Source organism: Mytilus edulis, chromosome 11, assembly GCF_963676685.1.
Source record: "Mytilus edulis chromosome 11, xbMytEdul2.2, whole genome shotgun sequence".
Classification (NCBI taxonomy): Eukaryota; Metazoa; Mollusca; class Bivalvia; order Mytilida; family Mytilidae; genus Mytilus; species Mytilus edulis.
Genome location: NC_092354.1, coordinates 77964543 through 77979100, shown reverse-complemented (window position 1 = coordinate 77979100; position 14558 = coordinate 77964543). Strand labels below are relative to the sequence as shown.

Sequence of the window (14558 nt, the reverse complement as noted above, 5' to 3'; positions counted from 1 at the left end):
TTAGAAGATGATCCTACACATCAAGTAACCATGCCAACGAACTTGTCAGATGTGCAATCACAGCAAGGAAAAAAATTGATCCAACAGTTCAGAGATGTTTTCAGCAAGAGCGATATAGACATTGGCCATAGTACAGCAGTTCATCACCGCATTGATCTCATGGATGAAAGACCTTTTAAGCAGAGACATCGCCGTATTCCTCCAGCCATGATCAACGAAGTACGTGACCATCTTCAACAGTTATTAGCTGCTGGGATTATCCGCCGCTCTCACTCACCATGGTCTTCAAACGTTGTATTATGCCGCAAGAAGGACGGAAAGCTGCGCATGTGTATAGATTATCGTCAATTGAACCAGAACACCTATCAAGACGCCTACGCATTGCCAAGAAGCGAGGAAATACTTGATGCACTTGGAGGAAACAACTTTTACACAGTACTAGACATGAAAAGTGGATATCATCAGGTAGAGCTAGAGGAAACCCATAAACAACGTACAGCGTTCACCGTAGGACCCCTTGGATTTTATGAATTCAACAGACTGCCATTGGGACTCGTCAACAGTCCAGCCACTGAACATATGTTTCATCTACCTTGATGACCTGATCATCTTCTCAGATACCTACGAAGAACATCTAGATAGACTACAAAGAGTTCTACAGAGACTACGAGAGAGTGGACTCAAGCTTTCACCAAATAAGTGCGCATTTTTCCAGAAAAAGGTAAAGTACATTGGTCATATAGTATCTAGTGATGGTATACAACCGGACCCAGCGAAGATAGAGAAAGTTGTCAACTGGCCACCTCCAACATCTGCAGACGAGGTAAGACAGTTCCTGGGATTCATTGGATACTACCGGAAGTTTATTAAAGACTTTTCGAAGATTGCCAGACCGCTTACTGACCTTATGCCACCACCTAAGAAGACACGAAAGCGCAAGACGAAACTACAACCAGCTAATACATCATGGATATGGGGAAACTCACAAGAAGATGCATTTCAACAACTGAAGTCAAAGCTCACATGCCACCCGATCCTTGGATTTCCATCATACTCCAAGCCCTTTGAACTTCATACAGATGCATCGATGCTTGGACTAGGTTCTGTGTTGTACCAGGAACAGAATAAGAAGAAGATAGTCATTGCTTATGCCAGTCGAGGTTTGAGTAAATCCGAGAAGAATTACCCTGTCCACAAATTGGAGTTCTTAGCTTTGAAGTGGGCAGTGACAGAAAAGTTTCACGACTGCCTATTTGGAAACACCTTCACTGTAGTAACGGACAATAACCCACTCACCTATGTCTTGACGTCAGCTAAACTAGATGCTACCGGACACAGATGGATAGCAGCTCTGTCATCTTACAACTTCAACATTGTATACAGACCAGGAAAGGCTAATGCAGATGCCGATGGATTATCTAGACTTCCAGGATTATCTAGATGTACTGAAACCATTCAACCAGATTCAGTGAAAGCCATCTGTAACCTGCAACATGCTCAACCTCATCACCAGAGCTTATCGATTATTTCAGATACATCTGTGGATCATTCATTACCATCTCAGAAGTTAGTTGATGTTAAAGCCGAACAACGGAAAGACAGATTCATCAAAGACTGGATATATTGGATAAACGAACATCGTAAACCAGATAAACAACAGCTGAGTTATTCACCACTCAACAACTGGTTCTTAAACAACTATGAGAAGTTAAAGATTATAGACGGAGTGCTGTATAGAGAGATATAATCTGATGGTGAAACTTCAAGACAACTAGTTCTCCCAGAAAATTGCATATCCACAGTTCTCACATCTTTACATGATGACATGGGCCACCAGGGAAGAGACAAGACCTTATCATTGGTACGTGACCGCTTCATCTGGTATGGTATGAATAGAGACATCGAGAACTGGATTACCAACTGCGAAAGATGTATTCGTCGAAAACAACTTCTGAATGATAGAGCTCCACTTATCAGCATAGAAACAACACAACCTTTAGAACTGGTTTGCATGGATTACCTGAAACTTGAAAGATCAAAAGGAGGATATGAAGATATTTTGGTAATCACAGACCACTTCACGAGATATGCTTTAGCAGTTCCTACAAAGAACCAGACCGCACGAACCACAGCAGATGCGTTTTTCAACAATTTCATTGTTCACTATGGATTGCCTAGTCGTATTCATTCTGATCAAGGAGCGAACTTTGGAAGCAAGATCATCAAGGAACTTTGCAACATTACAGGAATGGAAAAGTCCCGAACAACACCTTACCATCCTATGGGTAATGGACTTACAGAGAGATTCAACCGTACCTTGTTGAATATGCTTGGAACTCTACAGACTACGCAGAAGAAAGATTGGAAGTCCCATGTAGCTGGGCTCGTACATGCGTACAACTGTACCAAACAGACAACCACTGGATTTTCTCCGTACTTCTTAATGTTCGGTAGACAGCCACGTTTGCCTGTGGACATAGCATTTGGGATTGAGGATACTGGTACTAAGGAACCATCTACAAAGTATGCTGAAGCTATGAAGGAGCGTCTGAAGAAAGCATATGAACTTGCATCTCGTTCAGCAAAGACAGCACAAGGAAGCAGGGTTGGCAAAAACCCGGGTTTTATGAGTATTGCCCAGCCCAGTGGGAAATACTGGGAAAACCCGGGTTTTACTGGGTTTTAATGGGAAATACTGGGCAATACTGGGTAATATAAAATACTGGCCTGAATTTTAAAGAGAATTCAGTGATCAAACTCAATGGCAATGCATTTAAGATATTTATAAACACATTTTGATTTATAAATTAGTTGACTTGTTTGAGAGTGATAATAAAAGTGTATATATACATTTGAAAAAGTACTATTCTTGCAACTATGAGACAAGTAAACATGTAGGCACACATTACACAAATATTAATGGAATAATTCTCTTCTGAAAGTCTATTAAATCACCCTCTCGTCTAGATTGGTCAAACTGTTAACATAAATTCAAAGAATTCATTTTTCAAATGTATATATCTTACATTAAGAATTAACAAGAAAATGTAAGAAAAATTACTTTTGCATTATTTATATGTGCATGTATCACTAATTAATAAGTAATTATTCAGATTAGGACATTGATCTGTTTATATAACAATATTCAGCCTTTTCATTTCTATAAGGGTTAATGACTTGACCCTGTAGGGTGTTTATTTAGCAATATGATTGCATAGACATTTAAATTTATAATTCACATAAACACTGGTATAAAATGCATTTTTTTTTTTAAGTTTGGATAGTTGAAACAACACATGGAAATTAACAAGGTATTAATAATCCTAAAATATTCAAATTTTGTAATCTGCCTACATAGAAGTAGTGGAGAAAAGAATGAAATTGAATTTTCAATCTTCTAGAAACATGACTCTCAATGGTTATCTGTATAAAATGTATATATTTAGCTATAATACTATGAAACTACAACAAGACTTTACTATTTTGTGTTAAAATAAGCTGAAAAAGTCTTATTGCCCAGTATTACCCAGTAATACCAATTTCTGGGAGTATTGCCCAGCCCGGGAAAACCCGGGAATTCCCGCCTGGGTTTTCCCGGGCGGGTAATACTTTCCCAACCCTGGAAGACCGAAAGAAGGATATGACAAAAGAGCCCGTGGAGCCATTTTGCAACCTGGAGATCGAGTACTTGTTAAAGTAGTTGCATTCGAAGGGAAGCATAAGATAGCAGATAAATGGGAACAGGACACATACAGAATTGTTAGACAGCCTAACAAAGACATACCTGTTTATGTGGTCCAGAAGGAAACTGGAGAGGGACGCAAAACAACATTGCATAGGAACTTCCTTCTACCAATTGGACATCTGCCCGGTTTGGAAAAGGCTACAGAGCCTACGAGAAACCCTGCACCAAGGAAACCGCCTATAAAGACAGTCCTTGAGGAAAAGGAGACGAACTCCGACAATACCAAAGAGGAAACTGACACAGAATCGGATGAGGAGTCAGAGCAGGGCTATATGATTTATTTGCCAGAGGAAGACGCACAGAGCAACACCAACAGTGATGCTGTACCTGTGGTAGATGGGCAACAAGGAACCGTCAACTTGGCTGGTGACGATCAGTTATTAGTTGATGGTAGTCAAGAGAATGGTTTTGGACAAGACGTTATCCCTCCAGTACAGATAAACACTGGTGAACCACCTCTTGGGGCTGATGTTATAACAGGTCAAGAAGCGACTGACCAGATTGACAGAGGTGATACTTCTGACAAACAGGATGAGCAGGATGGCAGTACGCTCCCAGACACATCAGGTGATACCGAGGTAGACTCAGATAACACAACGGCTCAAGATAACACACAGCAACAACCAATAAGGCTCAGACGACGTAGAATATTACCTACACCACCAAGAGAATTACCATCAAGAACAAGAATTAGAAAACCACCTGCATATTTGAAAGATTATATCACCAAACAAGCTATTGGACAAACATCATCTTGGCTACAGAAAGCAGAATGGTTAAAGTTACAACTGAAAGAAGGAATGTTTAGAGGAATGGAGAATGACATCACACGTACCATCATTGAGATTGTGAAAGAAACATCATAGAGAAATACCAGTTTAGAATGCCGAGAACGTCATTTCTTCGTCAGAGGGAGGAGGAGTCGTAAGACGTGGAAGTCATTTTTCCAACACAGGGGAGAATGTGGTAGCCTCTTTATTTTGTATATATTGTAATTGTTAAATAAAGATGTATAATTATGTTAATATAAATAAAACTTCAAAACATATTGTTTCATATAAACTTTTATTACACTGAAATGTTTCCATACATTATTCATGATTACTTGGATTTGATTGGTTAGTTTAAAGTTTTACCGCTTAGTTCCGAGGTTCTTTGTTTTGAGTTAGAAGGACTAATGGAGTCAAAATGGGCAGACGTATATATCCAGTAGCCATTGAAGTGTTTGAGAATTTATAGAGAATAGTCATGATTCTATTTACATTGACAGACTTGACATTTTGACGTGAGTTTTCTTTATCTACTTCTTTAATAATATTTCTAATATATTTTCATAGATTGAATGATTTTTGGTATGAATGGTTATTTTTCTCTATGATCCCGAAAAGTATTATCGCTACATAAAATGCATATATTATACACTTATTTTATTATATAAAGTACTGGTAGTCATTCGTTAGAGCTATATGTAAATCACTTTAGAAAGTACACACATTCCGATCGATACTTTGAGGTGTATTCGATAAGACTTTGTTATGAGTAGATTTTAAATACCACCGTGTATTATTTGTGTGAATTAGTCCGTACACAATAACATTGTTGATTGATTATCAATAGAAAACATAAACAAAGTTGTATTAGATAGGGAACTACGTTTCTGCACATATTTAAAGTATTGTCCGAGTTATGTTTTATTTTATACACAAGGACATTATTTATATTGTATGTTTTATAATTAGGTCTATGTTTAAATACGGTTTCATTAAAATCCGTTATTTAACATTGTAATTTTGGTTTACAGAATTTGTAAGCTGTTATATAAATATCACTGTGTGATATACCAGTATGTACGTTTGAATTGGTTTGTGCCACGACAGTAACTACCTTGCTCCATAAGTTGGTAAGGATTAGTAATATGTTATTAGAATTATAATGTATTTCGTTTAAAAGGTTGAATTAACTATGGAGTATGTTAAGCACATAGTTTTGATAAAGAGTTATTTCCCTTGATTTTAGATGCTTTTAATATTTGTTTAATTTATCAATGTTGTTAATCTGAACAATTGAATATTATATGTAAAGACATTAATACTATGATCTGATGATTAAACATAATATTTGATCTCATTATGTTCATAACTTAAATGTATTTTTAAAGTGTAATGTTTTGTATAATACCATTATATGTAATGAAAGAATATTATACTTATCACGTATATTACTAATTTATTATTTGATCTGGAAAATTAGTATAACTTTATCATTGTTATTACAGGGTGTTTTACGTTACTGAGTAATAAATATCCTGAACCCTAGCAAAGCGACTTTAGTTTTCCTTGAGGCCTAAAACTCAGCTATTACACTGTTCCAAGTTAGGGGGAAGGTTTTGCACCAACAAACTAGTTTAATCCCACCACATTCTCAGTGTGCATGTGCCAAGTCAGGAGCCTGTAATTCAGTGGTTGTCGTTTGTTGCTGTGTTACATGTTTGCTATTCGTTAATTATTTTGTACATAATTTAGGCCTTTAGTTTTCACGTTAGAATTGTTTTACATTTGTCATTTCGGGACCTTTTATAGCTGACTATGTGGTATGTGTTTGCTCATTGTTAAAGGCCGTACGGTGATTTATAGTTGTTTTACTGTATCATTTGGTCTCTTGTGGAGAGTTGTTCCAATGGCAATCATACTACGTACACGTCATGGATTATACTGTGTTTATCTTTTATATTTTGGGGCATGACTGACAAGAAATAAAAAAATGCATTATCTTTCACGACAAAATTAAAAAAAGAATTTCAGTTGTTACATAACTAATTTGTCATTTGAGTGTTAACAGTCAGCGGCAAATATTACATGCACATTCAGAAAGATGACACCGAGATGTCATAATAATGTAACCTTATCTATCCAGACTGATAAGATAAGTGGGTGTGACCCGGCAATACGTTGCACTTAATTCTGAATGCGGAAAACACTAAATTCAAAGTCTAAAATATAACGAGGCAGGGCTCAATATGCTCAATCAACGATGGCTCTCACTCGATACCATAAGACAACCGCAGTGGTTTGGACATGTATAGATTTGATTTGTTTGTCACGTTTAAATGTACCCTAGTTAAAGTTTATCTTCCGCATTGGATATTTTTTTTGTTTATAAATTACACCTTAAACATGTTAAAATTGTAAACTTTAAAATGTTCAACAGAAAAAAATACATCATTCGGCTTATGTACGTAAATATTAGATTGACTTGACATAAACATCAAAAGTTCGTGTTTATATTACTTACCAAAATGTGGTCCCCATTTTTGATAAGGTTGCAATGTTAACGACTCCAAAATAAATATTTCGATACAATCAATACTTACCGAGGCCTTTCGAAGGGATACTGTGCATACCTGTCATTATAACGGTTTAAATTATCAAAATGTTTAAACAAACTGATAACATTATATAGATGTTCTATGCGGAACTATTTATGATGGTTTTATTTAGTTGTCCCACAAATATGGTATTTAAATACTTGTATTGTACTAAACTTAGATTTAAACATTTATCCCAAATCTATCTCACCTTACGTTTTGGGTCAGTTTCATAATGAATACAATCATCCGTTCGTCGAGTTTTATCAAAGTTATTTTTTTTATCTTCATTATTGAGACACAATATAAATTGTAACGAAATACATGGTATGGACTTCAATAGGTCGTTTGGATATTTAAAATTCAGCCTATTATTTTGTTAAGTAAACGTTATAAATGTAATAATATACAACAAACACAAATCACAAATATTATGAGAGAAAAAAAAAGAGAGAGAGAGAGAGAGCAGAGTGAAATTCTAATGTGGAGAGAGAGATGAATAACTTCCATGCTGTTTTTTTCCTTTCTTTTATTTTATCACAATGTTTCCTTCCCACTTCGTTGTGCGGTTGCCGAAGTTCTAATGATCAAGAAGGTATTGCAGAAAATCTTAAACCAATAGCAGTATATAGAGATTTTGATAAGATAACGGATTTTAAAAAAAAAATCTATGTATTTTGTGATTCTAGTACACTTTCAGCATTCAATCAAGGATTTATATACTTTACAAATCCTTCCTTCAACTATATAAAACATGTTGATTTAAAAAAAAAATTTATTTGAGGTATCATTTGAATCAAAACAAAAGCTTTAGAATAATGTACATCTGAGTTATCTCGCTTTTCATGTATAGCAAAGTAACAAAATAATACATTCCGATAATCCAATCAAACTAGTAGTACTGCAACTGACATCGAAAAAGACGCTTAGTTAACGAGTTTAATGGTCAGAATAACAAACGGCTGCAAATTGTTTTAAATGATAGAATAATATCTATATTTTAATTTCCGTCTGGGCATAAAAAGTTTCTATTGTCATATTTTTGTATGTTATCTCTTTAATGGGGTACCCCTCAATTTACGGTTTGGGGTAGTTACCTTAAAATCCAAAAAAATATATTTTTTGTTTAAATTTCCCGCTATTTTCGTAGATATTTTCGGAATGATGAATACATAAATATAATACTATTCCCAAGTAAAACTTTCAAACTTAGAGTTGGCTGTTTTTTTTAGATAGAAATTACAAATAAAAAATACATTGTATGTCAATGTGTAACCTCAGAGCAATTAATATGCATGCAAGTGGTCGGGGAAAAAAGTACTATTGAAGTTTCGCGGAGATTTGGTGTGTGACAAGGCGATGCTACAACCAACTTCTCTTGATATTCTACTTTCTTTGGGCGAATAATCAGTGATGTTATGAGACTTGCACCAGGAGGCAAAAGTGTTGCGTCTTTAAATTAGATTGATTGATTGATTGTTGGTTGCTTAACGTCCAGTTGCAAATATTTCATGCATATTCAGGAGGAGAACAAGTTAACAATAAAAATAATAGGTAGGTCTATTCATAAAAGAGACCATTCGGGATGATGGTCGGGAAAATATGGACTGCCACTGGAAAATGATAGTATATTGGATTGGGACAGAAATTTTGCATTGCAACAGGCCACCTACGGACCCCTCAAAGAGTTGTTGCAAGGGTTATTAACGTGCAAAGAACGTGGCACTCTCTTTTCACGAGGCATCGGATTTAAATTCCCCATTCTGACCAAACGTGACTGCGAACTTTTTACTGCCGGTCGGGAGAAGACCAAGTGCCCATATTTCGTTTCCCCAGTCACCCTTGGGGAACTTTAAATTAGAAACAACAGAAATCTATATATGTGATCAAACTGATCAACATGTATCCTCACAACCTGACTTTTATACGATCTCGTGCTCACAACCTGACTTTTATACGATCTCGTCCTCACAACTTGACTTTTATACGATCTCGTTCTCAGTTTCTTTTGTGTAGTTTGGATATGAAAACAGTTTTTTTTTTTGTGTAAAAGCAAAACCTTTAGAAAACAACAGAAATGTAGTCTCCACACCCGATCACAGCAGTGGATGGTCGTGTGAAAAAATCAGGGATCGAATGCGGTGATTACATTGTTCTGTGCTCGGAGACTCGGAGACATGTCGAAGAAATTGTCTTGATATCATCTTAATTTCGGTGCATTACATTAGGGGGACGGGGGATGAAAAATATAACATTTACAAGGTTCTCCGTTCCTGCCAAGGGTATAGTCTTCAGATGATTAATACAAAATATATCACATAATTTAAGGTAGTAGAAAGTTCTTCAGTTCTAGGTTTCCCAGTATTGGATCCAGGGCTAAAGGCGGAGTTAGAACCCTCCTTTTATGACGATCACTTGTCTTCAAGAGGTACAGATGGTTGGGAACACCTCCCCTTTATCCTGGGTTGAAACCCCGTTTTAAAAATTGATGTACTCCCCTGTTCCGCCTTACACGAATTCTTCCTTTGGTTTGTAAGCGGTTGTTCTAGTTCTAACTGTTTCCAATATCAATGGACTATAATTTATCTTACCTCCTATACATTTCTAGGAATATGATTGGTTAAAGCGTCTTCGTGGAAACCGTGTATATTTAATATTAGGTTAGTTGGGAGGCGGGGCTTATTTCATACACGGTAAGTAGAGGAGTTACGTCCCTTTATATTCCATATAAGGTAATAAGGAGGCAGGGCTTATTTCATACACAGTTAGTAGTGGTGTTACGTCCCTTTAGAAAAACAAAACAGTACTGAGAAAAAATCTTAAAGGTTTCGACAGACGAAGAAAGTGATGATAAAGTAAAATAAATTCATAAAACACATTTAAATGTAACAAGTTGTCATTGTTGGCATCTTTTTTTGTAGGATCAAAGGCAGTAGTTTCTAAATCATATGTTAATGCTAACTGTATTGAAGACTTAGTTTTAACAATATTTATTCAGATAAATCAACATTAAACGATAATATACATTATACTATATTGAAGACTTGCTCATTTTGATAGGTCACTAGTCTAAATTTTCTTCCACACAATTGTCCAGGTGATTTCTCGAAATCCAAGGGACCAATGTTGATGGAACTCTACTATAGTGAGGACCCCCATGTTAGGTTGTGCACGAAGCATGGAATGGTTAAATATGGCTGCCGTTACCATGGAAACGGAACAAATTTGCAAAAATTAAGTTTTTTGTTTTGGTGAACTGTTTGGATATGCTTTAACTCAGAATCATTATATTTTAATAATACAATGTAGGTGCCCACTATATACAGGTGTTTGATGATTTTGGAACTCATTGGAACTACTATGTTGTCATGGAAACTACACCAAAAATTTCAAGATACTCCAAACTTCATGAAACTCCAAGGTAACGACGAACAGCATTGGAAAATGTGGCATTTGGCGTTGGAATTTCCAAAATGTCGGATGTTACCAGTCTGCCATGGAAACAATGCAAAAAGGTCCAAAAAAAAATCCTGCAATCTGGATGAAACTTTACAGAAATGGTCACTAGTATAAGCAGAGTTGATTTTTCACTTTTGAATTTTCAAAATGGCTGCCGCTCACCTGGCAAAGGGGGAAGGGTGCCATCAGTTATTGCTAGCAATTACAAATCTAGTTTTATTTTATTTTTCTATTAGGTGTAAGATAAAGTTCATTTATAGAAACCCATAGAGAAATCCTATTAAATTATAAAAAATGATTTAGACCCGCGAGCCCCTTTTATGACCCATAGTAATACAACGGATAAAAATGAACTATTTGTAAACAAGATAAAATATTAGAAGAGGCCAAAGATTACTATAAAAAACTGTATACTAAAACAGAAAGCTTGAGTGAAGTAAATCTTAATAGTGAAATACCTGATTCTGATATTAAAAAATTAAATGATACTTTAAAAGAATCTTTAGAGGGGGAGATAACTTATAATGAATTGACAACAGCTATGCGTAGAATGAAAAATGAGAAAAGTCCAGGGTCAGATGGCTTTACAAATGAGTTCTTTAAATTCTTTTGGATAAATGTAGGAAAATTTGTTTTCAGATCTATAATTTATGGTTACAAAAGAGGGGAATTATCAATAACTCAAAAACAGGGTATTATTACTTGTTTACCAAAAGGTGATAAACCTAGACAGTTTATGAAAAATTGGCGACCAATAAGTCTTTTGAATACAACATATAAACTAGCATCAAGTTGTATAGCAGAGCGTATAAAATCTGTTCTACCCATTATTATTAGCAATGATCAGACAGGTTTTATTCCTGGAAGATATATTGGAGAAAACACTCGTCTCATATATGATATTTTATTCTATACAGAGGTAAATGATTTGCCAGGTCTTCTCCTTCTCATAGATTTTGAAAAAGCTTTTGATTCGGTATCATGGAAATTCATAAATGAAGTATTAGACTTTTTCAATTTTGGACCCTCTATAAAACTTTGGATAAAGACTTTTTACACAAATATAAGCTCATCAGTATCCCAAAACTGTTTTTTATCAGATTTCTTTCAGATTCAAAGAGGCTGTAGACAAGGGGATCCTTTATCACCTTATATTTTTCTTTTATGTGCTGAAATTCTAGGAATTTTAATCAGAAAAAACAAAGAAATTAAAGGAATTAAAATTGATGACACAGAATATCTTATCTCCCAATACGCAGATGACACATCAATAATACTTGACGGTACACCTGAATCTCTAGATGCATCTCTTCGCTTACTCCAAAAATATGCTGAAATGTCTGGTCTCCATATGAACTTGGACAAAACAAAGGTGGTGTGGATAGGCAAAAAAAAAAATATAGTCAAGACCCAATGTGTGTAAAATGGGGATTGGAATGGGGTTCCAGTAGGTTTACATTACTAGGAATAAACTTTTCTGTCAATTTGCATGAAATGGAACTGTTGAATTATGGTCCAAGAATTAAAGAAATTGAAAATATAATAAAAATTTGGTCTAAACAAACATTAACACCAGTTGGAAAAATAACTATCATTAAGACACTAATTATTTCAAAATTGAACCATCTGTTTTTAACATTACAAGCACCATGCAAACATACTTTAAAACAACTAACTGACAAAAGGAGAAGGGGCTATAAGGGGCAAAATTGGCCCCACTTCAGAATCTATTGATATTTCTTTTAATTGATCTCTATGATATGGAGCTTATAAAACACCAAAAATTTTATAGTTATCTCTTGCGGTTTTCTTGTTAGGTAAAAATGGTAGGCCGACTTAGCTTAAACATCAGATTTTTACGTATTTTATTCCTTTTCATGTATTGTGTAAATTTTACAATAGATTACACCTTAAATAATCAACGTGCATACATAATTACTAGTGAACCATTGTATTAATACAATGAAGAACAAAATTGATATAAAGTTTAGCTATTTAATATCAGTAAAATAGTTGCTATGGTAACAACAAGTTAACATTCGTTCTATGTACATGTATGACCAAATTATAGAAATTTTTCACCAGAGAAAATCTACAGTTATTGTTTGTATAAAAAAGAAGATGTGGTATGATTGACATTTAGATAACTGTCCACAAGAGACCAAAATAACACAGACATTAACAACTATAGGTCACCCAACGGCCTTCAACAATGAGCAAAGCCCATACCGCATAGTCAGCTATAAAAGGCCCCGATATGACAATGTAAAACAATTCCAACGAGAAAACTAACAGCCTTATTTATTTTTCTTTTAACTTCAATAACCAAAAATGAGTTTGTGTGTACTTTAATGTACTCGGCTGATAAAAACACAAGAAGGTGGGACATATAACGCACTAGTATACATACCGGTATAATATATGAATAAAGATCGCAATTTCATAAACTATACATTTCAACAATTACCGGCTCAACCTTAATAAAACTGAAATATTGTTAGCACATTTTTTTTATTTTTTTGTTGTTAAGGTGTCTTTACAATATCATGATAATGTGATTTAAAATGACAAATGTAAAAAATTACGAAACGATGAAAAAACAATTGGATTTGATGGGACTCGAACGTACACCATCATGCCCAATGCAGCGTGTAGGCGATTTGAACCACATTGACACAACTATTTGAAGTTAATAACTCATATTGATCATTTTGATTCATAAACGGTAGGAACAATTTTTTTTTTCATTTCTTTACTTCTTATTCAACTAAATTGTTTATATCAATGATATGGCCATTTCATCTTTGTTGATTATGTCGTGGTCTAAATTATTTTTGTTTTACCAAACAGACGTTAATAGTGCAAAATGGAAACTGAGGTTTTCGTCTGGGGCGTGTTTTATTGGTCTCTTCTGCACATCTTCTGGTGAAGAGTAAAATAAAAATTAATTTTGACGTCGAATATAGCAGATTTTTGTTATGTTGGATGATATAAATCAAGTTTTCGATGACCTTTTTTTTTTTTTTTTTTTTTAGAAAATTAAGATACGTCCCGTAGACATGCATGACTGTGAAAGTGTGCTCTGTTCGTTACAATTTTTTTGTGCTTTCCTATATCTCAATTTTTCTAAACAAACCAGGGTTAATCTCCCGCTATTTGAATTTTAAGATTAATCTTAAACTGCACGAAAAATCGTCAATGTTTGTCAATATGACTGATCAAAAAGTACATCTCAGTCTATACATTTTTTTTTAAAAGAAACCGAACTGAATTTTTTTTGTATAAAGCTAAGATATCTGGAAGTTCTAAATATCGTTTTTCTATGATGCTCCTTGAAGAATATCTTCTGGTCCTATCTATTATTTCTAATGCACAATTTTGATGGTCAAAACCTTCGGACTACCATTTTTCTACAACCTTCATTGTATATGGATCTATATCGTAGTGCATTTATTTTAGACAATAAATTCAAATTTAAAAAATCGCACCTGCTCTTTCTCAAAAAGATTTTTACAGTGTAGTGTTCTACCAGTGGGACAAATAATATCAAAATTATAGAAACTTCTACCAGCTCTAACTCAAAATATTGACAATTCTGTGTCAAGGGGTGTAAAATTCAGTTTGACAACTTCAGGCGTGATAAAATTTGGACCTTTTTGAACTGGACCAAATCACTACTTAACATAAAAATTCAGCACCCAATTTTTTTTTAACATGTAAATACCCCTACTTAATATTTCATGCATTTAATATCAAGAAATAAATTGGGAAAGTGTATCAAATAAAACATGTAAGTTATACACTGTTTACACTAGGAACTATAGACAACGAAAACCAAAGGACTATAACTGTGTCCTTGGACCAGTTTGTTGTGTACTGATTGATACTTCATTCTGGGAGAACACGATTTATCTCAGTACTAGTTGCAATTAGTTTTGAACACATTACCAGTAATTGCAAATACTCTTAATTCAATACTCTATTGTCTTA

The 14558-nt window shown here is 34.6% G+C and overlaps 1 protein-coding gene across 1 annotated transcript; it reads left to right on the top strand.

Moving 5' to 3' along the window:
* The first annotated feature begins 1825 nt into the window (after positions 1 to 1825).
* LOC139494611 (uncharacterized) lies at positions 1826 to 5980 on the top strand. The gene is made up of 3 exons (XM_071282770.1): positions 1826 to 2679; positions 3627 to 5030; positions 5547 to 5980. Exons 1-2 carry the CDS (start codon positions 1826 to 1828, stop codon positions 4609 to 4611), a joined length of 1839 nt encoding a protein of 612 aa, XP_071138871.1. The 3' UTR covers positions 4612 to 5030; positions 5547 to 5980.
* Positions 5981 to 14558: the final 8578 nt, after the last annotated feature.

Coding starts and splice junctions, on each gene's coding strand:
- LOC139494611 (XM_071282770.1), top strand. CDS start 1,826: ATGGGCCACCAGGGAAGAGACAAGACCTTATCATTGGTACGTGACCGC. Junction 2,680..3,626: donor GAAAACCCGGGTTTTACTGG/GTTTTAATGGGA, acceptor CAACCCTGGAAG/ACCGAAAGAAGGATATGACA.